Genomic DNA, 27,857 nt, shown 5'->3' on the forward strand with positions numbered 1-27,857 from the left:
CTGGAGCCAAGAGGTTTGTTGATCGCAGGAAGGGAAGGGGGTGGCGGCGGCGGCAAGGGACTAGGGGAGCTGGCCAGACCGCGAGAAGAGAAAATCGGGTGGGCCACGAAGAGACGGGGAGGAACTGGAGCTGAAGAGGGAAAGGGGCCTGCTTTGGGGGAGGGGTGTGCTTGGAGGCACACAGCTTTGCTTGGGGGGGAGACAGATGGGGGGCCACAGAGAGACAGGGAGGAACTGGAGTGGGAGAGGGAAAGGGGCCTGCTTTGGGGGAGGGGTGTGCTTGGAGGCACACAGCTTTGCTTGGGGGGGGGAGACAGAAGGGGGGCCACGGAGAGACAGGGAGGAACTGGAGCTGGAGAGGGAAAGGGGCCTGCTTTGGGGAAGGGCTGTGCTTGGAGGCAGACAGCTTTGCTTGGGGGGGGGAGACAGAAGGGGGGCCACAGAGACAGTCAGGGAGGAGCTGGAGGGGCAGAGGGAAAGGGGTCTGCTTTGGGAGAGGGGTGTGCTGGAAGGTAGATAGCTTTGCTTGGGGGGGGGGAGACAAAATGGGGGGCCACGGAAAGACAGTCAGGGAGGAATTGGAGGGGTAGAGGGAAAGGGGTCTGCTTTGGGGGGGGGGGTGCTGGGAGGCAGATCGTTTTGCTTATGGGGGGAAGACAGAAGGGGGGCCAGGGAGGAACTGGAGGGGGAGAGGGAAAGGGGCTGCTTTCTAGCACCCGTTAATGTAATGGGCTTAAAGACTAGTATATATATATATATATTGTAGCCACCACTGTAGCCCAGGGCTGGGCTCAATAGCAATCCCAGTGGTTACAATAAACAGTGCACCAGCGTGTGACCCGACATGGAGTCACCCTGCAGGACTGGACTCTCAGCAGTAATCAAAATTAAAGTCAAACAAAATAAAGTCCCAACAATTGGGTTTATTTATAGAAATAGTTCATTTTACTCAGTCCTTCATGCAGGTAAGTAATTCAACAAACCTTTGCAACATTAGTCAGGATTTCACACAGCATAAAGGAAAAACTGTCAAAAATGGCAAGAAAATAAAGCAGTCCAAAACTTTCTTTCACACCTAATAAAGACTCAATTTTTCTTGAGCTCACAGCTCTCCACAGAGCTAGCACTGCCTGCTCCAAAGCAGGTAATTCAGTAACTCAAAAAAAATGCAGTTCAAGATAATAGTTTCCTCTATTCTCAGTCCTTAAGAAAAATGAGGAAAGCCTCTGGCAACATTTATGACTGCCAGGAAAGGAGAATGTACAGGTTTTGTAAAAATACAGCCACAGAAATGGCCTTCAAAATTCCCACCCAAAGTCACAACAAAACTTCTCCCCACACACTCCTAGCTTTCCTAAAGCCAACATCCAAAACAAAACCCACAGCAAACAAACAGTTCCCAAAAACCAAACTCACTGTTTGTATAATGAGGCCAAGTCCACCTGCATAGGCTCAGGATGATTAGCTTCACAACCTGCACCAGCTTCCTGACATTCCATAGGCTCTGCATTCAACAGTGGCAAGTCTTCATCTTGTCCAGCCTCTGTCAGTTCCATAGGCATAGGGTTGTTGCTCCTGTTTGGCCCGGGTGGATCTTTAGGAAGGCAAGGCCTGAACTTCCTCCCTAACCGGCCTGCTGGCTTCAATGCCACTGCTGGCTTACATACCCTAGGGGTGTGGCCTGATCTGAGTGAGTCAGCAGAAGTCCAGGGGCCTCTTGAGCTCCCCCGGTGGTGACTCGAAGAAAGCTCACCTACTTCCTCCTCAGATGAATCCAGCTCCCTCTGGTGGTCAATGGCATTATCTCCCAAAATATAACCCTGGGAGATCCTGGAATTTTCCTTCCTTGTTTTTATTCTTACTTTTTTTCCTGGCCTAACTGGGACCTTGGCAGAGCCCGGGTCTGACTGGTCACAATATATATATACACATATATATACATTAAAAATATTTAATGCTATATATATATAAACCCAGCTCAGACTGCAAGTTTAAAAAAAAGTGGGTGGGGGTGGACTACAAATATACATATATACATGAAATATATATATATACATGAAAAATATTTAATGCCATGCTGAAAATTTGCTATTTATTTTACTGCTTTCGAATGCACATTTGAAGAGAGTGAATGAAATAATACTGGTCTTACTGTTCCTTCATTTTCAAGCAGAGGAGAATGTACCGAAACTCTGAGAACACGCATAAGAGACCTAGAGACAGAGTGCAAGAAGTTAACAATTGACATGAAACTTAAAGAAGACCAGATACGAGAACTAGAAATGAAAGTGCAGGTAAAGAGAGAGTGCTGCATTGATTTTTGAGGCCAGTTTTTAAACTGGCTCTGATGCTTACAGGGTCCTGGATAAGATAGGTGCTCATCAGGGGTTGGCAGTGTGGAAGTAAGCTTCGGCATATGGTTTGCAGTAGATACGCCCTGATTACGTATTATTATTTATTCTAGTGTGTCATTCTGGATGGATGGGTAATATCTTAGTGTTTGCAAGCTGTGCAAAAGGAATCCACTCCAGATTTTGAATAACCTCCTCCTTCATCAGAGGGTTCTGCTGCCCCCTTCAGTTTTTCCTTTTGCACGCGAGCTGGAAGGAGTCTTTCTGATCTGCTCTGCTTATTCCTGTAGTTTTGTCAGTCTTTTTGGTCTTTTTTGTGGAGGTTGTTTTGTGGTTTTTTGCTTGATTTCAGTGCTAGGATCTCCCTAGTCGAGAGTCCAGCTCTGCCTGCATGGAGGTGAAGCAGATTGAGGTCTGTAACTGACGGGCTGATCTCATTTTTGAGCTAGGGGTTCGTTCCCCTTGTAGCAACTGACAGGCAGAAGTATTTTTGTAACTAGGGGTCCGTTCCCTTTGTAGCATTGCTCGCCTACTGCATTGCAGGAGTTTGAGCGCAGGCTGCTTGGCATCCATAGGGGGCTCAGCAGGGTCTAACAGGGTGCCAGCTGCATTTCTCCCCCCTTTTGCACATCCACGGGTCCGCAGAGGTTGGAGGCTTGGTCAGACACCGGTCAGACTAGCAGCACGAAGATTCAGTACTGGAAAAACATTCCATTTTGAGGCAGTGATTTCTTCTCCCAGATCCAGCTACCTTTGGATCTGAGGCAGGCTGCAGCACAGGTCACAGTGAGTAAGGCTTTTATAGCCTATGAGGAAAATCAGGGGGGTGTCTGTAAATCTTAATTTTAAAAGTTTCTGCCTGTTCATTTAGGCTCCCCCACCTCTAAAATTGCTAGCTTTTTCTTTTTGTTTAAGCATTTTGGAGCAGTTTTGTGGTGCAAAAACACTGTCACCGTGGCCATCTTGGATTTCCTGATTGATTTTTTTTTTTTTTTTTCAAAGTTATCTGGAAGCTCCAATTACCTCTTTTTGCCTCAGAACTGGAAGGGATAGAGTCCTCAAGCTTTTTTAACCCTAATTCATGCTAGGTTTGCGCTGGATGGGCACCTGAAGTGCACCACATGTCACGCAGCACAGGAGCAGTCAGCTTAGCCTCCCCTTTGCTCTCTAGGGCCGAGAAACGGTCAGGCAGTCTGTTGGTTGGGGTTAAATTCTTTCAAAAACCCTAGAATGGTGGTCATTCTAAATACAGGGGTACGGAGGCTGCAGAACCAAAGAGACGCAAACTGGAGTCATCTAAAGGAGACTCCAACTGCATAATAAAAATTTTTCTCCGGAATTTGTCAATCTGATGTGGACAACCTTTTAGGATGGCCAAAATTCATAGGGATAGTCTGGCAGCATACCAGGAGTTGCCTGAGGGGGTTCATACTCTCAGGGCACACCTGCCTCAAGTTCAGAGGCTGGCCAGGTCCTGGTGGGCCTTTTTTGAGGGAGTCTCATAGGATGAAGGGTCTATTGCTGTGCCCTTACTGTCACAGAGTGAGCCTTCCTTGTTGGAATCTGCAGGGTCGCAGGCAGTTGCGAGTGTGCCAGATATGGTGGTGGTCTTCATTCAAGGGTACACTCTCAAGGTCAGCTGACTGTTCAGTCTCTCAGCTCTATTAGAGATATTACTAATTCTTTGCAGGAGTTCATTTTGGTTTCCCAGCAGGTTTATTGTGCTCTCTGCTCTATAATGAACAAAATAATAGCCATTCTTATGCGTTTCCTGGCATCCTGATATAATTGTATTTGTCCCTGAGCTTTGGGATGCTCCTGCAGGATCTCTCACAGTAGCCATGACATTGCCTTGGTTGTATCTGATGGCAGAGGGGTGTCAGCAGTTGTTCACTCAGCCCAAGGTAGATTCCTTGGTAGAGCAGGTTACAAGGCACATGTTCTTGACAAGTGCGTGAGGCAGGGTTTTACAGGTTATGTAGACTGAAAAGTGGATGTGATTCTCATTAGGCAAATCAAAGCACTGGCTTTATGAATCAACACAGCTGCTGTGGCTTCTTTTGTGTCATGCACCCATCATACCAGGTTGCAGAGTCTTGAGCTGACGAAGGGCTAGCCTTTGTCCCAGCTCCAGTAGGATGGTGTGAATTATGTAGCCGATGCTCTCTACATCTTCTAAGTCATGAGCCCTGTTTCGACTTCTTTGATCTCACTCCACAGAATGCTGAATCAGGCAGTGGGCTGGAGCTGCCTCCTCCAAGGCAAAGTTAGGAAATTCTACTTTACGGAGAGGGTGGTGGATGCCTGGAATGCGCTCCTGAGAGAGGTGGTGGAGAGTAAAACTGTGACTGAGTTCAAAGAAGCATGGGATGAACACAGAGGATCTAGAATCAGAAAATAATATTAAATATTGAACTAAGGCCAGTACTGGGCAGACTTGCACAGTCTGTGTATGGCCGTTTGGTGGGGAATGGACTGGGGAGGGCTTTAGTGGCTGGGACGGAATAGATGAGCTGGAGTAGGTTTTAACAGATTTCGGCAATTGGAACCCAAGCACAGTACCGGGTAGAGCTTTGGATTCTTGCCCAGAAATAGCTAAGAAAAATTTTTTAAAATTTAAATTGAATCGGGTTGGGCAGACTGAATGGACCATTTGGGTCTTTATCTGCTGTCATCTACTATGTTACCTCCACATAATTCCTTTCAAGAATCAAATGTTCCGAGTGGGACTGGATGATTCCATGACTAGCTTGGCAGATTGTCAACAAACCTCTCTACCTTACAGCAGACCGCCAGCCTCTGGTGGCTCTGGACAGTCTAATTTTTAAGACACCAGGTGCTTTGGCAGCACTCAGCTCGTGACTGAAGAACTACATTGGCATCTCATCCAGACATAGCCAGATTCTAATATGGAGCACTTCTTCTCAGGCCTTGTTAAACCTTCATTCCCCTCTTGGGGACCTTACAGTGGTTTTGCAGGGTCTCGAGCTTGTCATGAGCCTCTGAAAGAAGCATCTTTGATTGACCTGAAGCTCCAGAGTGTTTTTATTGTGGCCATTGCCTCAGTGAGAAGGATCTCGCAGCTATAGGCCATTTCTTGCAGAGAATCTTCTTAAATTCATTGAAGCTGGAGTTTTGGGGTGCACCGTCCCACCATCTTTGTTTGCCGAAGTTTATTTTGGCGTTCCATGTCAATCAGGAAGTCAGATTGCCTCATTTCTGTTCACAGATTCCAAGAAGAAGTATCGGATTCTGAAGAATTTGGACTTTAAAAGAGTGAACATAAGAACATAAGCGTTGCCTCTGCCGGGTCAGACCAGGGGTCCATCGTGCCCGGCAGTCCGCTCCCGCGGCGGCCCCCCAGGTCCATGACCTGAAAGTGTTCCCTACCTAACCTAAAATATCCATACCCTATTCGCTCAATGTCCTGTAAGGTAAACCTCTATCTGTACCCTGTTATTCCCTTTGCTTCCAGGAAATCATCCAGTCCCTTTTTGAACCCCAGAATTGTACTCTGTCCTATCACCTCTCCGGGAAGCGCGTTCCAGGTGTCCACCACCCTCTGAGTGAAGAAGAACCTCCTTGCATTCGTTATGAATCTGTCTCCTCTCAGTTTTTCTGAATGACCTCTTGTTTTAGTTGTCCCTGCTAGTCTAAAGAATCTGTCCCTCTCCACCTTCTCTATGCCTTTCATGATTTTATAAGTTTCTATCATGTCCCCTCTCAGTCTCCGCTTCTCCAGGGTAAAGAGCCCCAGCCTGTCCAACCGTTCGGCATATGAAAGGTTCTCCATACCCTTTATCATCCTCGTTGCCCTCCTCTGGACCCTCTCGAGTATTGCCATGTCCTTCTTGAGGTATGGCGACCAGTATTGGACGCAGTATTCCAGATGTGGGCGCACCATTGCTCGATACAGTGGCAGGATAACTTCTTTTGTTCTGGTAGTGAGACCTTTTTTGATAATGCCCAACATTCTGTTCGCTTTTTTTGATGCCGCTGCACATTGTGCCGCCTGCTTCATTGTGTTATCCACCAATACCCCCAGATCTTTTTCTTGGCTGCTTCCCCCGAGTACCCTCCCTCCCATCGTATAGCTGTACATGGAGTTCCCCTTCCCTATGTGCAATACCTTACATTTCTCCACATTGAAGCTCATCTGCCATTTTTTTGCCCACTCACTCAGTTTGTTCAGGTCGCTCTGCAGTTCTTTGCATTCCTCAACAGTTCTGGCCCTGCTGGAGAGTTTTGTGTCATCCGCAAACTTGATAACTTCGCACTTTGTCCCCGTTTCTAGATCATTAATAAATATATTGAACAGCAATGGTCCCAGCACTGACCCTTGCGGAACACCACTTGTGACCCCTATCCAGTCAGAGTAGTGCCCCTTTACTCCTACCCTCTGTTTCCTGTCCGCCAGCCAATTTTTGATCCATCTGTACACGTTCCCTCCCATCCCGTGACTCCACAGTTTCTTCAGTAAGCGTTCATGGGGCACCTTGTCGAAGGCTTTTTGGAAATCTAGATATATAATGTCTACTGGGTCACCTTGGTCCAATTGCTTACTTATCCCCTCAAAGAAATGCAGTAGATTTGTTTGGCATGATCGGCCTTTACAGAAACCATGCTGGCTTGATCTCATCAGATTATTTTTTTCTATATGCTCATTGATACCTTCCCTGATCATTGATTCGACCATCTTCCCTGGAACAGAGGTTAAGCTCACCGGTCTGTAGTTTCCCGGGTCGCCTCTCGATCCTTTTTTGAAGATCGGTGTAACATTCGCTATCTTCCAGTCCTCCGGGATTACCCCTGTTCTCAAGGACAGGTTGCAAATATGCTGCAGTAACTCTGCTGTTTCATCTCTGAGCTCTTTTAGTATTCTCGGGTGGATCCCGTCTGGGCCCGGAGCTTTGTCCGTTCTTAATCTATCTATCTGCCTGAGAACGTCTTCGAGGCTTACCTCCATGCATGATAATTTCCCCTCTTGGTCTCCCCTGAAGATTTTTTCCGGTTCTGGCACACTGGATGTGTCCTCTATTGTAAAGACCGACGAGAAGAACTTGTTTAGCCTACCAGCCACCTCTTTTTCCTCTTTCACCACTCCCTTCCGGTCATCCTCATCCAGGGGCCCCACCTCCTCCCTCGCTGGCTGTTTCCCTTTCACATATCGGAAAAATGGTTTGAAATTTCTTGCTTCCTTTGCTTTTACAATGTCTTGAGGTCACCAAAGAGTTCAGGCTCTGAACATCTCGTCATGCTTCCAAATTCAGCTAGACAGGGTGCACTGACTTCCAAGGCCACAATTTCCAGATGGGTCCGTAAGGCCATTTCATCAGCATATATTGTTTGTAGGAAGCAGCCTGTTTCCATAAAGTAGCATTCGACTCAGGCAGTCTCCCTCTGAGGAGATTTGTAGGGTAGCAACTTGGTCCATTCTACATATGTTTTACAGAGTCGATGTAGCAGCAAGGGAGAACTCCACCTTTGGGTTCTTGGTGTTATGGGCTGGCGCAATGGTCCCATCCTAGAATTCTGGGACTGCTTTTGTACGTTCCGCCAATCCAGAATGACACACCTATTGCATTAGAAAAAGAGATTAGGTTCTTACCTTTTCTAGTAGATAGGTGTGTCATTCTGGACCCCCGCCCTGTCATTTTTGTCCTGCACCTGCCTGCTGTCTCAATCGGAAAGTTTGATTTCAAACTGATGTTTGCCTATACTATTACTATAACACTTTGGGGATTGCACTTGCACAATACAAATGTTTCTGATTAAACATTGTCATGCAACAATCCAGTTTGTTTATGATGATTTCAGAGCAGAACAGTTGTTGATTGAGGAGTTTAGCCATACTCCTCCTTCATATGTCTTCCTCTGTGGGGCTATTGCCTGCTTTGGGGCAAACTGAAGGAAGCAGCAGAGCCTTCTGGTGAAGGATTCAAAAACTGGAGTGAATTCTTTTTGCACGGCTCGCAAGCACTGGGATATTACCCATCTGTCCAGAATGACACACCTATCTACTAGAAAAGATATTAGAAAGGTAAGAACCTAAATCTCTTTTTGTACTTGCTATACCGCCTGTACGAAAAAAAGAACCTTAGTGGTTTACAAAACTAAAATTGCATAATGAAATAGAATGTCCTTAAATGACAGGAAAGATCACAATCACAGTACACACATACATTTTATAAATCACAAATACAGAAAAAGGATCAATAAAACCCATCTCCCCTCACAATATTCCCGCCACTATCAGGAAAACTGAATGATACACAGAAAATTCATCCTAACAGATTACCTCGGTTACACACACAGAACACAATGCCAAATACATAATACTGACTAGAAATGATAAACAAATTAAACAAAAATCCCATGAAGCCACACCTTCCATATAGTACAATACCAAAAAAAAATAAAAAGATTCATTTCCTCCTGTACTTTGCAAAATATAAAGATCACACATGCCAGGGATGGTCTTAGGCCAAGGAGTACAATTAGAGCAACTTCCCCCTGGCTAGAGAAAGCACTAAGCCTGCTGGAAGCTGAAGACGGCACGGTTTAGTAGAGGGCTTTAGGGTCCCCTCCCAAATTTCGGCCTACAACTCATTTCAGCATCCGCCAATAAAATATTTAGCCATTTGGAAAGGACAGCAAAAAAAAAAAGAGAGCCTTAAACCAAACAAATGATTGTTCCAAACAAATCTGAATTCAAGAGAAGGGCCTAAAAAGTAAAATGCTGTTTTTCTAGTTGAATATAATAATAATAATAATTTTATTTCTTATATACCGCTATACCATAAGTTCAAAGCGTATGTTCAAAGCGTATATAAGTATGCTTACCTTGAATCAGGAAGTACCAATCTTTTAGAATCCATATATCTGAGATGCTGGATAGGAATGTTGATGAGGAAAGATAAGCTGGAGAACCTGAATGGTATGGTATGCTTGAAACTCCAAAATAAGAATCCTGAATATAATGGGTAACCAGTTACAGACGGTAAAGCAATGGAGTAACATGATATTTATTAGACTTGAAAAGAAAATGAGCAGGCAATTTGGAAGTTTGAAGTCTTAATTTGTTGTAAAGGAATGCCTGCATAAATCATATTACAATAATCAAGTTTTGATATTAAAAAGGCATGAACAGTCGTATATAATGAAGCAATGTCAAGGAAATATCTTAGTCTTTGTAAGGAATGCAGAGTGAAAAAACCTGCCTTAACAGTAGCATCAGTTTGATGTTCAAAAGTTAACTTTTAATCTATCTAAACGCCTGAGTAACCAAAATAAGGAACTGGTATAATGGGCAGATTGAGCAAAGATTATTTCTGAACTGGTGGTCTAAGTAAGAGAACCTGTAATCCAACAAGCAGTTGTTTTACTTGGATTTGGTTTTAATTTATGATCCACAAGCCATTCTGACAATGCTTGGAGTCGGTCTGAAGGGGACCCAAATCAGTGTTCGAAGGGGAACACAGATAAAGCAGCAATATATCGGCAGCATAAATGTAAAACCAAATATTGAATGACTTGAGGAGAAATGCCCAAAGGACTGATAAAGAATTTGCTTGCTGACTCGTAGAGCTTTTCATAGATGTTTATCTAGCAACAAAAATAGAGTATAGGAGAACCACTAAATTACAAATATACATGATGGGACAGCCCTGTCCACTTAGAGTCAGAGAAAACTAATGCGCAAGAATTTTATCAGCATTAATATTGATGAAGCCATACTTCACTGGATTTGCTTTAGCCTGGAGAAGACGCCATTTGGCAGCTGCATCCACAGACACACACAACATTGCATCATGAAGATGCGAGTACAGCTCCAGAGAGCTGCCATACAAATCTTACCTTAATATATTTGTTATGTTAAGTTAATCTTTACCTATTCAGATCAAGGTTGGATTGCATTACAAGAGGTTGGGTCAGTTATCCAGGAAGTTGCAATGGACAGATTGACATGGACATTCAATAAAGTTGCTAGTACAGGTAGATCAATACAATTATTAATACAGTTAGGTCATAGTTTCAACTATATAGTTACAAGTAGGTCATTGTTGGTTCTTTTTGTCAGTTTAGGAATGTGTTTTTACAATTACCGTTACTTCTGGGTTTGCTCCCTGTCGTGATACAGAAATGCTTTTAGAGGTTTTCTGAACCTGAGGTAGTGGTCACAAGATCATAGTGTAAATAGTAGTTAGTTCCAGCATTTTGCTAATTGATATTGGATGGATAGGGTAACTTGCATAGTAAACTTTATACTGTTGTGTGTTGGAATTTCAAGAAACCAATTGGAGCATTTATTTTTTTTTTTAATTTATTGTTTTTGTAACAAAATTGAATTAATTCTGTACTGATTACGCAAAATGGAATAGAGCTTCAGTAGCTATCATTTGGTCATCCCAAAAGAATTTGAAGCAACTTACTGAACTCTTCAGTCCTCATACTAAGAGCTGTCCCTTCAAGACTGGAAGAATAACCTAACGGTTAGAGCAGGGCTGAGAACCAGGGGAGCCTGGTTAAAATCCCACTGCAGCTGTTTGTAGTCTTCAGGAAGTCACTTAACCCTCTATTGCCTGGGGTACAAACAGATTGTGAACCCTTCAGGGACTGAAAAATACCTGCTGTACTTGACTGTATACACTATGTCAATAGCTTTCAGGATTACAAGCAGTATAGTAGAAATAACATTCCTCCCCATGACAGGGCTGTTAGCATCTATTGAGCCTAGCAATTGTATAAAACCATCCAAGAATGCATATCTATAATCTGAATTCAGCATGCACTCACCTCTGCTCTACTTGATTTTCATACAACTTTTGCCATGGCAGAATTGCTAGCTGCAACTAATATTCCTTCTATGTCGGTAAAAATATCCATGCTTTACAGTACAGTTGCTCTGACATACTTTAAGAGGCAGGGCTGGCAAGTGCAAGCAGTATGTACTAGCAAAATGAAATGCCAGCAAATCCTATGGGTGTCCTATAAAGTTTTTGCTTTCCACCATTACTTGAGAAAATGGGCAAAAGCCATTACATTATCCAGATATTGTTCAAGCTTTATTTTCATAATCATATTCAAGAAAAATACAAAGCAGCTCTGGACTGGCATTATGTAACGGGGAGAACAGAAACTTCTCCTCCTGTCTAGAAGCTTGTTTGTGCTAGCAAGACTGAATTTTATTTTAAGTTGTTGCTCGGTAGCATTTAAAACATTTGTTTTGTTTTTTTCATTTGTAATTGTGGATACCGCAGGAACTGCGAAAATACAAGGAGAATGAAAAGGATACAGAGGTGTTAATGTCGGCACTGTCAGCCATGCAGGATAAAACACAGCACTTAGAAAATAGCCTAAGTGCAGAGACAAGAATCAAGCTGGATTTGTTCTCTGCACTGGGAGATGCAAAGCGACAGCTTGAGATTGCCCAAGGTAAGATGTGGTCTGGTTAACATACTTCTGGAAATGAGAATGAACAAATAAGTTTATCCTGTTTGACATGTAGAGCCAAACCATTTATCAGCACTGCAGTCTGTATCGCTCCTTGTGTCTGGCCTTCATAGACGACATACCTTTTCAGCATGACACATGATTTTGATAGATACCATATTGTAACGCTTCTGTAAGTGAGGGATCAATAATAAAAGGTGCATCTTTTGGGCTGTGGCTATGATTTGACATCATATTTTTTCACTCGGAGAATAGTTAAGCTCTGGAATGCGTTGCCAGAGGTTGTGGTAAAAGTGGATAGCTTAGCTGGTTTTAAGAAAGGTTTGGACAATTTCCTGGAGGAAAAGTCCATAGTCTGCTATTGACAAAGACATGGAGGAAGCCACTGGATGGGGGAAACATGGAATGTTGCCACTACTTGGGGATTCTACATGGAATGTTGCTACTATTTGGGGTTCCAGAATCTTGCTTACTCTTGAGATTCTGTAATGTTGCTACTCTTTGGGTTTTGGCCAGGTACTAGTGACCTGAATTGGCCACTGTGAGAACAGGCTACTGGGCTTGATGGAAGGTCTGACCCAGTAAGGCTATTTGGGGGGGAGTTTGAGGGGAGGGTTAGCATCAAGTAGTAACATACCTGATGCAAGTGATTTCTTAAGTTTGTTTTTCTTTGCAAAATAATATGTAGGTTTTCGTAGAGGCGCAAAATCTAACAGAGCTTTTTTTTTAACTCAGTTTACCTTTAATGCTTATGCCATGAGTGAAAAATAATGCAATGACAATACCTAGCAAGGGGTGGGTTGTCAGCCTCTTGCAAACAAATTGCTGTAATGCTAATTAGAAAGGGTACACACTGTATATTCCACATTATGGGATTGTTTAATTCTACCTGTTCCTGTACAGAGCTACCTAGTATTGGCAGGAAAGGATTGCTGTGTTCAGGCTAAAGAAATAACATCCATAAACTGGAAAACATTTTGTATACAAAAGTAATTAATCTTCTGAAATTGGCTGACAACAATGCAGTCCAACAGTGACAGATTTTTTTTATTGGTGTATTTGTGTTGGATTGTATAACAGTAGCTCTTCCTGAGCAAGCTAATGTTTCTGTAGTAACTAACTGTCCTAAGTAAATGATATTAATTCATTTCCTTGGGGCCTTCTACTAAATTCTGGATAATGGCTTTTCTCTGTAACAGACATGGATGAGCTACACGACTGCAGTGAAGTCATCCCTGATGGCTCCTTAGACACACTCTATTAACCATCCTCCCCCTCTCCCCACCCCACTTTACTCATGCCAGGGATCCCATGCCAACAGCAGCCACTGAACACCTCAGTTTTAAATATATTTTTTAGCTTGGCAATTGATATAAATTAGCTATGACTTCAAAAACACGATTGGGGGAAATGGGGAGCCTGAATGGAGATAAGAGCAGATGTTAAACCTGCAACTCCAGTGGGCTAGCTAGAGCTACCTGCAAGGATTATAAAATTTAACAGACCAGGCTCAGCATACCTAATGGGTCCAGTAAAGGTACTAATGGAGAAAAAGTTAAAAAAAACCCAAACCCTCATGGCTTAAATCAGCACCAAAGGGCATATTTAAACAGAAGTGCATAGGATCAAAACCTAACAAAGACGAGGGAAAGGCAAGGCAGACAACAATGATCACGCTACCTGCCTCGTACGGGGAGGATTCACAGATACCAATCAAAAGAACAGTATTTCTTCATCTAAATATGGTCTCACACAAAATGGCTGTGGATACCAAAAATCTCACAGAGCCCTTAGTTTATGAGAAACCTTCCCCATGAAAATGATACGGTCTACTTAAGGACCATCTCACAGTTCTTACAACTGTTCTCTGAAATGCCAGAACACAGTAACTCAAATTTTTGGCAAAATTATATACTAACTCGCCAGATGTGCTGTAGTTGCTATGCCATTTAACATTTGAATGCATTTTCAAGCCTGTAGCAAAAAGTCCAAAACACAGTATCTCTTGATTAAATAGGAGATATATTAAGCCAGAACTCTATCCTATATTAGTTTTAGTCAAGAATTACATTCTTCAAAGAAATTAGAGGGTGGGTGTTGGGACTTTTCTCATAGTTACATTCTCAACAAGTTTGTTTTGGCTTTTCAGGGCAATATAGCAAGTCAAGCATAACATATCTACCAAAAGTACCTCTTCTAGGGAAAATTACAAAGCTGAACAACTTGTAAGTAATGAAGGTTCACCACCTCCATGAGTTCAGTTTTCGTCCTTCAATCTCATTGCCTCAGCGCATAGTGCCGACACTCCAGCCCTCTTTGACTTCAGTAAATCTCCAAAATGACAAGAACACTATTCAGTTTCTGTTCTAAAAGACCTTACAAGACAACTTAGAAGTCCCAAAGATTGCAAACTTGGCTTCAGCATATCTAAGCAATGAATACCAACAAAAGCAATCTAGACACAACAGACCAGGCAGAGCCCATTCTGCAATCCACTCCTTGATCAATGGTCTTCTGTTCATGGTCCTGGAATCCAGCCATAGCCTGAGGAAAATCATGTTTAGTCCACCAGTGCTGGCAGTATCCTCTGGATCTAGTCATGCTGTTGGATACAAATAATGAAACACAATCATAAGACTTAGTACTGAAGATGGTCACTAAGAAAAGCAGAAATCTCAATATAGCAAGAATTGACTATTTGGTAGCACCCCACATTCTTAGATGAAAATTGTCTACAAATGTACAAAATGAATCTTGGATTGATAACTTACAGTGTAGAGAATGACACGGTGAAAAAATTGGTCCCCGTCACCGCCCCGTCCCCGTCTCACCATCCTCTGCACCGCCCCATCACCGCCATTCCCTTCACCGCCCCGTCACCGCCACTGCCACCCCATTCACCGCCCCGTCACCGCCACTGCAACCCCATTCACCGCCCCGTCACCGTCACCGCTGCATACATAAAAGCCTCAAACGGGTACGATTTTATATACTTTTCTTTATTTACGTATAAAGGAAACATTCTTTAAAACTTTAAAACTTAGTTAAATATTAGTTAATAACTATACAAAAACAAACACGACATGTACTTTTAATGCTTACAATGTTAGCCTACATGGTAAGTAGACGCGGCCGCTGTACCTAATCACGGCAAAGATCTCCCTGCCGTGATTAGCATAGTGACCGCGGCTACGGCTGCAAGTCTCCCCTCCCCCCAGCGATCACGGCAGGAGGGCACCCAACCCCTCCTGTAGACCCCCCCCCAACGGCCCTCCCGACAATCGCAGCAGAAGGGTACCCAACCCCTCCTGCCGGTCCTCCCAATGGCCTCCCCTAAGATCGCCGGCAGGAGGGTACCCAACCCCTCCTGCTGGACCCCCCCCCAACGAACCCTCCCACCCCGGAACCCCCTTAGTCTTACTTTCCAAGTTGGACCGGACGGCTCCTCACACGTATGGCCAGCAGGCTTGCCTCCGTCCAAATGAGGCGGGCCCGCCCCTACCCTGCCCAACCCACAGGATCCTAGGGCCTGATTGGTCTAGGCACCTAAAGCCACTCTCGCTATAGGAGGGGCCTTAGGTGCTTGGGCCAATCAGGCCCTAGGATCCTGTGGGTTAGGCAGGGGAGGGGAGGGGCGGGCCCGCCTCATTTGGACGGAGGCAGGCCTGCTGGCCAGACGAGCGAGGAGCTGTCCGGTCCAACTTGGAAAGTAAGACTAAGGGTGGTGTTTCGGGATGGCGGGGTTTGTTGGGGGAGGGTCCGGCAGGAGGGGTTGGGCACCCTCCTATTGGCGATATAGGGGGCCGTTGGGGGGGCCGGCAGGAGGGGTTGGGCACCCTCCTACCAGTGATCATAGGGGGGCTGTTGGGGAGCTGGCAGGAGGGGTTGGATATCCTCCTGCTGCGATCGTCGGGGGGGCTGTTGGGGTAGGCAGGAGGGGATGGGTACCCTCCTGCCGCGATCGTTGGGGAGGGCTGGTTCTGTCGGCATGAAGGGCTGAGCACCTTCCTGCCGGCGATCGTCGGGGGGGGGGGGCGGGTTCTATTGGCAGGAAGGGTTGATCTGACAAATGAGGAGCACGGTGAAACACAGGTAAATAGCGGTTCCTAGAAGGGGGTACATTGGCCTGCGGGGACAAATCTTTTCACCGTTTTTGCGGGCGGTGAAAACTTTTGTCCCCGTGTCTGCGGCGATTTGGCTTTGGAGTCTCCATAACCCGCAGCCAAACCGCAGCCACGCCGCAGCTCCCTGCGGGGATCGCTCCCCGTGTCATTCTCTATTACAGTGTCCACCTTGAAAGTGAAGCAAACCATACCTCCTCTGACGAATGAAGTTGAACAGTGTGTCATTCTTAATATCATGATCCAGCAAGGAATGTTTCAGGGAGACTTTTGTCATCGCTTTTGTTTCGGTTGGCACTTTAATCTACTGAGTATTCTTATGAACTCCTTGGCATGTGGATTTAGTCTTCATCCTAAAGATAGTAATGATCAAAGCTTCAAGATAGGAAGGACTGGAAGAACAAGTCAAATTGATATATCCACATAACACTACAGAAAATAAAGCTCACATCTTATTAGAATGTGGATGGAGGAAAAAGCCTCAGATAAAGCTGTGGGCTCTTACTGAGTTCACACATTGAAAACATCCATCATAGACTCAAAAAATGTACCTTAGATGCTTGTGCCATGAGTGGAAAAATAATGCAATGATAATACCTTGCAAGGGGTGGGTTGTCAGCCTCTTGCAAACAATCCATGTAAAAAACCAATATGCCTTTCAAGGCATTTACTACTGTATCTCGCAAACAAAATGGAAACAATACTTATTTTGTGAAGGAAATTATCCCTTCAATGATGGCCAAATATTTTGCAGTATACAAACCACTGCTTCAGGGCTGATGGGATCATCTACAAAAAAGCAAATATCTATCAAATTTCACAAAAACAATTGCCCAGCACAATGCTTCACTCTCTTTGTACATACCAGGCTATCTTTTGTTAAATAGAAATCCACTTAAAGCAATCTGGCTCATCTCTGACCCCAATTAGCCTATCAAACAGATGATGCCTAAACATTTTAACATCCTGCTGGCCAAACACAGATATTCCCACCTTGATTGGACCCTGGGAACAATCGGACAAGGCTCCGGGCTTATAGAGTGAAAAAGTGAACACCCCTTCTAGAAAACCTCACTTCTAATAAAGATTAGAACCAATCAACTGCATTATTAAGCCATTTGGGTGTACTGTGTTAAGCAGATAAATCCAGTGTTACCATTTTCGATTACTTCCACGTATTAAAAGCTGCAACATGATGAGTTTGAGTTTATTCATTTGTATCCCGATTTATACAAAGCGGGTCACAGCAAATACATACACATTATTAAACACTAATACATATACAGTACATACTTAAACAAAACATTGCAGTTGATAAAAACAGGGAGAAGATTATATATAATTTTGTACCAGAGGTGCTTCCTTTATATCTTTTGACAACGCATATTCCAGTTTTAACCACATGACAAATTTTGGAAAGGACATGGCTTTTATGGAACACTATCCCCCCCCCCCCAGCCTATGGTACTAGCACACGTATTTCCTGCTCTGCTCAGTGATGTTCATCAGCTAAGATACTAAATAAGGCATTGGATGGATGTGGCTTGTATGGGACCACTGGCAGAAGCAGGGAAAAGAAGTTTAAAAGAAATCAGCTAGAAGGAGTTGTCACTACTAGAGAATGACATGGTGGCTCTTACCCGTGGAAACGGTGAGGGGGAAAAAATGCTCTCTGCGGGTACGGGGATAAGGCCATCCACCGCCCCGTGGAGCAGTGAATGGCCTTACCCTGCATTTAAGGGAAGGAACATACGCAACCACCTCCCTCCTTCCTACCTACCGGCTGAATCTATCTTCTGTATCTCCCTCCCTTCGCAGCACATTTTAAGTTTAGATAGCAACTGCTCAAGCTGCCAGAGTCTGCCTGCAGTCGCATGCATCTGTGGGCGGAAGCTTCTCCTCTGACGCAATTTCTGTTTGCGGCTTAAGCAAGTTGCTCTCTAAACTTAAAATGGCTGAGAAGGTAAGGCAGGAGATGCTCGGACCGCACAAGAGGTGCTGAAAGGCGGTGAGGTGGTGGAAAGGAAAGGAACAGATGCTGAAGGGAAATGGGGAAGACAGAGAGTGGGGAGAAGACGCTGAAGGGAAATGGGGAAGACAAAGAGTGGGGAGAAGACGCTGGATGGGAAGAAGACAGAGATGCCAGACTATGAGGGAGCGGAGGAAAAAAGATGGGTACCAGACCAATTGGGGGGGGTGAAGGGAGAGGCACAGTAACAGAGCAAATGGAAGATGCAGAGAGAAGACAGACAGTGGCTGGAAGGAATGACCCTTCAGATCAAGGGTCAGACACATACAAAACAATAACTAGAAGATAAGGAAAGCAGAAACCAGACAACAAAAGTAGAAAAAAATTTTCTATTTATTTTTATTTTTTGCTTTAGGATAAAGTAGTATATAAGTTGTGTTGATAAAAATTTATAAACAAAGCCCTGCCAGCTGAACATCTTTCTCTAGTTCAGCAGCCAGAACTTTGATTTATAAGGAAGGAATAAGCTAAATATTGCAGTACTGAGGCTTGTATGGATGCTGCAGGGATAGTGGTCAGTGGTTGCGGGGACAGGGACGGTGGTCGTGGGGACAGGGCAGTGACAGGGACAAATTTTTCCCCCGTGTCATTCTCTAATCACTACCATTTGGTTACTTTCCCTTAGTGTCTGCAGAGAGCCCCTTTGAAGAGATACTCGTGTTTCTAGTGCTCTAGCTGTTGCCTTGTTCTCTGCATTCTGTCCCCACCTACTACAGAAGCACAGATCTTATTTGAGCTTCAAATTTATCTTGCTGCTGCTCCTCATCCTCGAAACTAAATAAAAATTCATTTTATTTGTACCCATTCTATCTCCTATGCCATGTCAATAAGTAAGCTGTATGCTGTTGATACCTGCTGCTCATTACTTTGTTGTCCTAATTGATACGATGTATGTTTTTCAGGGCAAATCATACAGAAAGATCAAGAAATCAAGGACCTGAAACAGAAGATAGCAGAGGTCATGGCAGTCATGCCTAGCATAACGTATACAGCAGCCACCAGCCCCCTCAGCCCGGTTTCCCCACATTACTCTTCCAAATTTGTGGAGACCAGCCCATCTGGACTTGATCCCAATGCCTCAGTTTACCAACCTCTCAAGAAATGAATGCCAATGTTCTTTTACCCTACAGTTTTGTGAAACAGAAGGCATCACACAAGACTGTCTCTTGCAGTTGAGATAAAATTGTGTTGTGTGAGACTGTATCTGTTGTAGTTTAAACAAAAGCGAACAAACAAAAAAGATAACATCAGCGGTTTTGACTAGACTTGCCCATCAGTTTTGTTCTCTTGTAAATTTTTTAGGAAACCCCACAGAACTTCAGTTTTTTTTCTTTTCTTTCTTCCTCCCCCCGGCCAGTTTATTTAAATAGCTCAACTTTTGGGTTCAGGTAGCCAAATTTATTTATGTTTACCTCTGAGTGTTGCAGCATGGTTTCCTCTTGAAAGCTCAATGCTTTGCTTGACTCTGAACCCTTTTCTAGTATGAGACATAAGCGACAACGTTGGAATGATGGATGACAGCTCTCTAGTTATGAGAATGAAAGGGTTAAATAATTGAAGAAAGGTTTGATTTCTAGCTAACTATTAAAAAAATAATTAGGATGATGCATGTTGCAGGAAAAATAATTGATGTACCCCTGAATGGACCAAACAAATTTAAGGGGCAGTGTTTTAAAATTGTGATAGCAAAGGACAGATTATAAGTATAATATCCTGGTGATAGTATTGTGAAATATTTATTCCCAGAAGTGTTTTTTTTTCCCAGTAATTGAAAATGAATGGTCTTGTTCACAGTGCCTTGGGAAAAAGATATTCAAGAGGAAACTTGTTAATTTAAAACATTCTTTTCTTCCCTTTCTATCGTCACTACCATCTTCCTTTTCTTTCTAAGTTCATAAAGGCTCTGATTCCAATCCATACACCTACGTGGAACTGTTCATGACACAGAATTTTTTAATTGCTCCCACCCCGTCATCTACAGTGTTGGGCAACTTTCCTCGATTGCATTACTTCATTGGAAGCATGCTGCGGCTGCTGTTACCACTGTGTAAAGCATTATAGTGAGAGTGGATCTCTTCAGCTTATTCCTGGACTGGGTAGCTCAGAGGAGGGGAAGCAGAGGATGACTGAAACCAAAACTGGCCCAGCACCTGAGCAGGAGCCGCCCCCACCCTCTCTTTCCCTGCTCCAAACAGAAGGTGATCCCAGCAGCTCTTTTGTCGGTAGAGCTGGCATGGGCAGGAGCAACTGGGAATTGCACCTGATTTAAACTAGCCACTAGACCACCAATGATACAGTAAGCTTTTTGGGTTTGTTTGGGGTTTTTTTGGGGGGGGGTTGTTCCTTGTATTAGGGGAGGAGTAGGGACAGTGGCATGCCTAGCTTGGTTGCCAGCTGGAGCATAGCATCACCCCCCAACCCAAGCAATAAGGGTGTGCAGTGAGCAGTCCTGGAGTTGCGGTTTTGCTGAGCTCCGCTTCCTCTGACATCAATTTCCTGTCCCGGAGCAGAGGATCCGCAGATCAGACAGCTACACACATATGCTGTAGCTCCACAATTGCTTGTACCCCCTTTCTACCTGCATTCAGGGCAGACAACACCCACTGCCCTACCCTACTGGGTAAGCCACTGGTTTGAGATGTACAGCACAGTTTTGGTTTAGCCAAAAAATGCACCAACATTTTCAACCAAAACAATCTGAATCTGAATTTCAGGCTGGTTTTGTCACCGAAACACAAACTGAAATTCGGTAAGCCTCTAGGGGGAATTTATGCATCCAACCACTGCTCATCTTTTTTCTTCCTCTTCTACACCCCCTCCAAAAAAAGAAAAAGCTGATCACATCTTCATATTCCCCTGGGAAGATCTGATTGCTTGCCTGCCTCTCACTAAGAACAAGATGATTCCTAATGTAATTCATCCTCCAGAATAGGTTCCCTACCTTGGTGGAGTTAGTTAAAGCAGTAACCCACCCTAACTGGGTGCATTTTAGATTTGTGTGTGTGTCTATGGAATAAGCAGTGAACACTTAATTGTAGGAAAAATTATTGGACATTTCCACTCTTCCTTTTCCCTGTTTGATTGGGCAGCAATGACTAATAAAGATTATTCATGGAACAGAGCCACATCTGCCTTCTAAGTGGAAGGCTCACAGTTCAAACTTGAAATACGAGAAAGTGAAGTGCTTATACTCGAATATAAACAGAGGTAACCTTTTCCTCCCAAAACAGGAGGGGAAAAGTTTGACTCAAGTGCTCTGCTTTGCACCCAGCCCTCCTTGACTCCTTCAGACCTTAACTTTAAAGCCCCGGTAGTCTAGCAGTGAAGCGGGGCAGGAGCAGTCTTCCTAAGCTGCCTCATGAGAACCATGATCAAAATGCTTGCCACAAGACTGCAACGGGAACTTGGAGCAGGAATGTAGGAAGATCACTCCTGTCCCACTGGACCACCATGGCTATAAAGGTAAGGTCTGCAGGGAAGCAGGATGGTTTAGAGTTGTCCGTGACAGGACACGAGAAGGATTGCTCTTGTCCGGGCTCACCACTGGATCACTAGGCTTCAGGCAGGCCCAAGGGAGGCCTACAACAGGTCCGAGCAGGCACGGAGGATGGGTACAGACCCGAGGATCTGAATATAAACGGAGACCCCCATTTTTGGGTCATTAAATTGGCCCAAAAATCTGTTTATATTCGAGTATATATGGTAAGGGGGTGGGGGTCAGTAATATTGTTATAGTAAAAATCATGTATTTTAATTATTCTTACCTGCTCTCTGCCCCTCCTCACCCCTATTTCCCAAGCAATATACAAGTACATTTACTGCTAGTGTACTTTGATCTCGCTAAAACGGACTCCTGCTTTAACAACAACAGCTGCATTTCAGATTGTGGGAGTGGCGGGAGAGTGCAGAAGGGTTTACCTTTGAAATCATCTTGTGTTTGACAATTAAGAGAGCTGAGATTATCAGCTTCTCTGCCAAGGACTTCTTACAATCATATAAAATTTTTGGTCAAAATGTATGTATCTATACATTTGTAAACGGTGTTTGCACTGGTAGGTTTTAAATTGCTTAAGAATTTGGGTGGGTGAGGGAAAATACATTGTATTGACACATAGCAAAATTATAAACCAGATATTATGTTTTGGCATACTTCCAGTGGTCTTGAGAAGGACAAAGTTCTTTGACCTGATTAAGGATTTCATATTGACATGTATGCCTCGTTTAAAAAAGAAGTGGAATAAGATAGGTGTATTAAAAAAAAAAAGTATTAAGGATTCATAATTTTCATCAGATATTCTTTTGGAATAAAACTTTTAGCATTAGCAGGGGTGTGTATGTTGCCGTCCATATGCCTTTTTTGAACCATCTTGTGTAATTGTCGCCATGAAAGTGTTATTCAAAAATGTCCAAGGTTTTTCCAGCTCTGTGCAGAACATGTAATATTGTCACTTTGTGTTTAAAATTTCATCCCTCTCCCCCCACCCACCCCGGCTCCACCACCACCCCAGTTTTGCTGTCTTTTTTGGCATGTCTTATGTTAAATTACTTGGTCTTGGCTGCTTTTTTTTCCCTGTGGGGTTTATAAAGAATAAACATTTTCTTGCAGACACATTTTTAAATGTGTTTTATTGTTTGCAGATATTAAGCATTTGGTCTAAATTAATATCAGGACAAGAACATAAGAAGGAAAGATAACCATGTCTAAATCACCTCAGTTATGACTTTTACACCTTTTCAGTGATGTAATGTAATGCCACAGAGAATATATGAGGGGCTGCTGAAAAGTTGTCAGCCCAACCGAGAAGAGAATGATGTGGAGCCATGAAACGTTCAAGTTACTCCACACTTTTCTTGACACTTTGTTTCATATCATTGAAACAAAGGAGTGCTAGCGGTTTTAGCGCACCCTAGATGTTAACGCCACCATTGAGTTGGCGTTGGTTTTTACGTGTAGCACCTTAGTAAAAGCCCAAAGTGTCAAGAAATCATTCTCTTCTCGGGCCGACAACTTTCAGGGGGTGGAATGACCTCTGCTATTTTAATATATTACATAAATCTCTTTGCATCTCTGATGTGATGTTTATTGTAATATTTGAGGCAGAAAAACAGGCAGTTATCCCAAAAGTCAGCAATGCTAGCTTCTTTACTGCTCAACTAAAGAATGTCACCTGTTGTAAATTCAAATACTTTGTTCCATCTAAGTCTCTTAGGAACTATGATTACAGCAAATCCACTAAGTTTGAGGATCAATTATCCATACAGTCCCGTATTTTATTTTTGTATGGACCTTCTGACTGCAACTGGGCACCACACCACCTCAGTTGCTAAACTCTTCGTCAGCCCAGTCTTTAATAATCTTTATTTATTCTTTTTAACTTTTCTTTGAATATATAAAATCATCATTTCTTTTCTCCGGCATTCATTTATAAATTACTAATTCCTTATTCTTCTATCAGAACTTTAAGATCAGACAAACAGCGCTTATTAACAATTCCCTCATTAAAAATAATTAATACACGTCGACAATATATCTTTTCAGTTACAGCGCCCCAAACCTGGAATTCTCTCCCCATCCATTTACGTGAAGAATCTAATTTGGACAAATTTAAAAGTAATCTTAAAACTTTTTTATTTAACGACGCTTTTATTATTTAATTTTATTCGGTTTTTCTTTTATATCTTTACAAGTTTCAGAATCGAATCATTTTATTGCTAGTATAATTTTCAATCTTTTCCCCTCTTATCCCACCCATATGTGTTTTCCCTTATTTGTTGTTTTTTTTTTACTCTGCTCAAATATATTGTAATTTCTCCCCCTACTTACCCTAATGTTTCCAATTAGTCCAGTAATTTAATTGTTTTGTCTTGTTTGTTTGTTTTTTGTTAGTCTTTTTTATATATTGTAATTTTAAACATGTGTTAATCGCTTTGAAATTGATAAAGCGATCAATCAAATATATTATTAAACTTGGAAACTTGGAAACTTAATACTAATTCAATTAGAAAGAGGAACCACACTTATCTTATTAGGATGAACTGATCACTATTAAGATAAGTGTGGTTCCTCTTTCTAATTGAATTAGTATTAAAAAGAAATGATGATTTTATATATTCAAAGAAAAGTTAAAAAAATAAATAAAGATTATTAAAGACTGGACTGACGAAGAGTTTAGCAACTGAGGTGGTGTGGTGCCCAGTTGCAGTCAGAAGGTCCATACAAAAATAAAATATGGGATTGTATGGATAATTGATCCACAAACTTAGTGGATTTGCTGTAATCATAGTTCCTAAGAGACTTAGATGGAACAAAGCTTCTTTACTGCAGCATTCATTCTATTGGTTCAAGAAGAGCAATTCAAATGGCTCCTCAAAGTCAATTTCTATATTGGGGCCATCTGCAGACTTCCCCCCACCTCAAAAAAATAAACAAAATCATGCAAACCTGTACACAGCACAATTTGGTTTGCAACTCCATTTGTTCCATGTATTTCTTTAGTTGCATGTAGACATTTGTGGAATAACTAAAGTTTCCCAATTTGAGTATGGGTGAGAGTTTTCAAGGCTAAGATTAGGTCATCTTCAATTTTCATTGAATGCCCCATAACAAGCTCACATAATCTAATCCCTAAATTTATATCCCACATTGTCCCATATGACTGCCCAAAGCAGCTTACAGCATATTAAAATACAGTCCATAAGTACAAAAAATTATAGTTGGCAGTTTAATATGCTGGTTTAAATCTTTGTAACCAGGAGCTTGTATTGTCAACGTTAGACAAATCAAGCTTCCTTTGCAATTTAGCTTTATTGCATCCCAATGAGCTCTTATCAACCTGTCAAAAGAGCAGGGGAAACTATCAGATCATATGAGAAAGTCTGAAAAGCTGCCCATTGGAAACAGAATACAAAACATTTTGTTGGATCCTAGTCCTAATTATTTTGATAAGTAACTTTCCAGATGGCACATGCTGTTCCGATCATATCTTGAACCATGCAATCTTAATAACTAGTGTCTTAAGCCTCATTCTGAACTAGCTAGTGTAAGCTTGGTGTAATTCAATTCCCTGCTTTAGAGCAGAATTTCTGTTTACTAAGGGCTAGATGCACTAAAGATATGGACTGGATCACTGTTGGCTGATTCTCGAGCAGCGATCGATGTGCTATCAAGTTTGCATGTAAATGTGACAGATCAATTGCAGAGCCCTAACATAAGTGACAGGGGAAGCAGCCTCCTGTCACTGCTGTTAGAGCTTTTGTTTAATGGCACAGATGATGTGTGAGTGTGTGTTACACATGCACAATCTGCCCCATTAAGAACAAAGACCCCCTTCCCCCAAAATATGCAGGAGGAATGCCCACTCTGGGCTAACCCCCCTCCCCCTTCCCCCAAAATAGGCAGGAGGAATGCCCACTCCCTCCTGCCACGCAGAACACCCCTGCGCCATGACCCTCCCCTGCAGCAGGCCCTCCCCCTGAGCCACTGTCCCCCCACCAAACCCCAAAAAATGTCAGGATGGATGCCCACTGCCATCAGATGACACCCCCCCCCCCCCCCCGGAACCTCTCCGTACCTTTTAAAAAAAGTTGGAAGCAAGAAACCCACTCTGAAGCTCGTGCTTCTGGCCGGCAGTCCTAAATGACGGGCCTTCCCTGGTGCATCATGTGATGCACGGGGAGGGACCTTAGGTCTTGATTGGTTCAGATGCCAAAGGCCCTTCCCAAGGGCTGGAGCCTTAGGAATTCAAACCAATCAGGCCTTAGACACCACCCTCTATCCAGGATATAGAGGGAGGTGCCTATGGCCTGATTGACTCAGCTGCCTATGGCCTCTCCCCTTGCACTGTTTCAGGGAGCCCCTCCCACGAGTTCAGCATCTCTTCCTCATCCACATGAAATTGTATCAAAAGAGACAGGATGCGGTGGAAGGAAGAGCCAGGGGCTGGCCGAAGGCAGCCTGTCATGCTGCTACCACCAGCATACAACATAAATCTTAAAGTACTGCAGGGGAGTGAGGGAGAAGTCTTGTACAGGGGGGGAGTGTCTGGATCTTCCTACCTCTGATGCAAGTTCCTGTGGGTGGAACGAGGCAGAGGAAAGACCCAGGCACTGGCTGAAAGCAGCCTATCAAACTGCTACAGCCACCACCAGCAATCAATGTAAACACTTTACAGAACCACAAGAAAGTAAAAGGTGAGAGAGCAGTTCCAGACTCAGAGGAGGGGGGCAGGAGGACAGAGAAGGGGAGAGGCTGGAAGGGGGTGAGTAAGAAAAGGCTTAACTTGTAGATCAAATGAGGTCAAGGCTGGGTATTTTGACACCCTTAAATGTTACTGCCCTGGACCAGAGCCTCACCTGATCCAATGGTTAAGCTGGCCCTGGGTAACAAAGCCCATTTCCGTGGAGATGGCAATGAAAGAAGCTGAGAAAAAGGGGCAGCTTGTAAAGTAAGATATGAGGGAAAATTAATGGCAACCGTTAAATTACACAATAACCGGAACGGAGCTAGCAAACTGCTACATATGTACTTGTTAGGATGAAAGTTTTAGAAAAAGATTGAAAGAAAAAAAAAGATCAAAAAATCACTTGTTAAAACGGATCAATGAGGAGTGCTGCCATGCTGAGCTCACCACTTAGAGTGGCGTTCTGAGTGTTAAAATCTGAAGATAGTTCTAACGTATGGTATATTGACATATTTCAACCTCTACATCACAAAAGAACATAAGCATTGCCTCTGCCGGGTCAGACTAGAGGTCCATCATGCCCGGCAGTCCGCTCCCGCAGCGGCCCCCCAGGTCCATGACCTGAAAGTTTTCCCTACCTAACCTAAAATGTCCATACCCTATTCGCTCAATGTCCTGTAAGGTAAACCTCTATCTGTACCCTGTTATCCCCTTCGCTTCCAGGAAGTCATCCAGTCCCTTTTTGAACCCCAGAATTGTACTCTGTCTTATCACCTCTCCGGGAAACGCGTTCCAGGTGTCTACCACCCGTTGAGTGAAGAAGAACTTCCTTGCATTCGTTATGAATCTGTCTCCTCTCAGTTTTTCTGAATGACCTCTTGTTTTAGTTGTCCCTGCTAGTCTAAAGAATCTGTCCCTCTCCACCTTCTCTATGCCTTTCATGATTTTATAAGTCTCAATCATGTCCCCTCTCAGTCTCCGCTTTTCCAGGGTAAAGAGCCCCAGCCTGTCTAACCGTTCGGCATATGAAAGGTTCTCCATACCCTTTATCATCCTCGTTGCTCTCCTCTGGACCCTCTCGAGTATTGCCATGTCCTTCTTGAGGTATGCGACCAGTATTGGACGCAGTATTCCAGATGTGGGCGCACCATTGCTCGATACAGTGGTAGGATAACTTCCTTCGTTCTGGTAGTGATACCTTTCTTGATAATGCCCAACATTCTGTTCGCTTTTTTTGAGGCCGCTGCACATTGCGCCGCCGGCTTCATTGTGTTATCCACCAATACCCCCAGATCTTTTTCTTGGCTGCCTTCCCCGAGTACCCTCCCTCCCATCGCGTATAAGTATAAAGAAATAAGCTCAGTGCGCTTTTAACTTGGCCAGAGAGCTGCCGCGAGGATTAATTTAGACGCGGTTGTCATCAACCTTGAGGCCTTTGCTAGACCAGATCAAAACAGACCCCCAAAACCCAAATCCATATGAGAACCAGCAGGTCAGCTGATAACAGAGGTCTCCAGATCCAATTCCTCCACAGCCAGGTATCTTCCCCAAAGATCATAATATTGCTGCCAACGTCTAGTCAGCAGAGCCGAAAGCCTATAGCGATCACAAACCCAGCCCAATTTAGCTCTCATAAGAGGTAACGTGGGTATGACCGTGCTTCGCCAATGGCGAGCCACAGTCAATCTAGCAGCCGTGAACGCCAACTGTACCAGCCTATCCT

General features: G+C 43.6%; 1 protein-coding gene across 3 annotated transcripts in view; it reads left to right on the forward strand.

Annotated features, from left to right (window-relative positions):
* MACO1 (macoilin 1) overlaps nt 1–22,565 on the forward strand; it is a 139,502-nt gene extending 116,937 nt beyond the window's left edge. For 2 of the 3 annotated variants that reach the window (XM_033954102.1, XM_033954100.1), the window contains exons 9-11: nt 2,174–2,294; nt 11,612–11,786; nt 18,857–22,565. In XM_033954102.1, coding sequence (XP_033809993.1) covers nt 2,174–2,294; nt 11,612–11,786; nt 18,857–19,059 — 499 coding nt within the window. In that variant the 3' untranslated portion in view covers nt 19,060–22,565. Of the gene's footprint in view, nt 1–2,170; nt 2,295–11,611; nt 11,787–18,856 lie in introns of all 3 variants that reach the window. The other variant, XM_033954101.1, reaches the window with a different exon arrangement.
* Nucleotides 22,566–27,857: the final 5,292 nt, after the last annotated feature.

This window comes from Geotrypetes seraphini, chromosome 8 (genome assembly GCF_902459505.1).
Source record: "Geotrypetes seraphini chromosome 8, aGeoSer1.1, whole genome shotgun sequence".
In the NCBI taxonomy this organism is placed as follows: domain Eukaryota; kingdom Metazoa; phylum Chordata; class Amphibia; order Gymnophiona; family Dermophiidae; genus Geotrypetes; species Geotrypetes seraphini.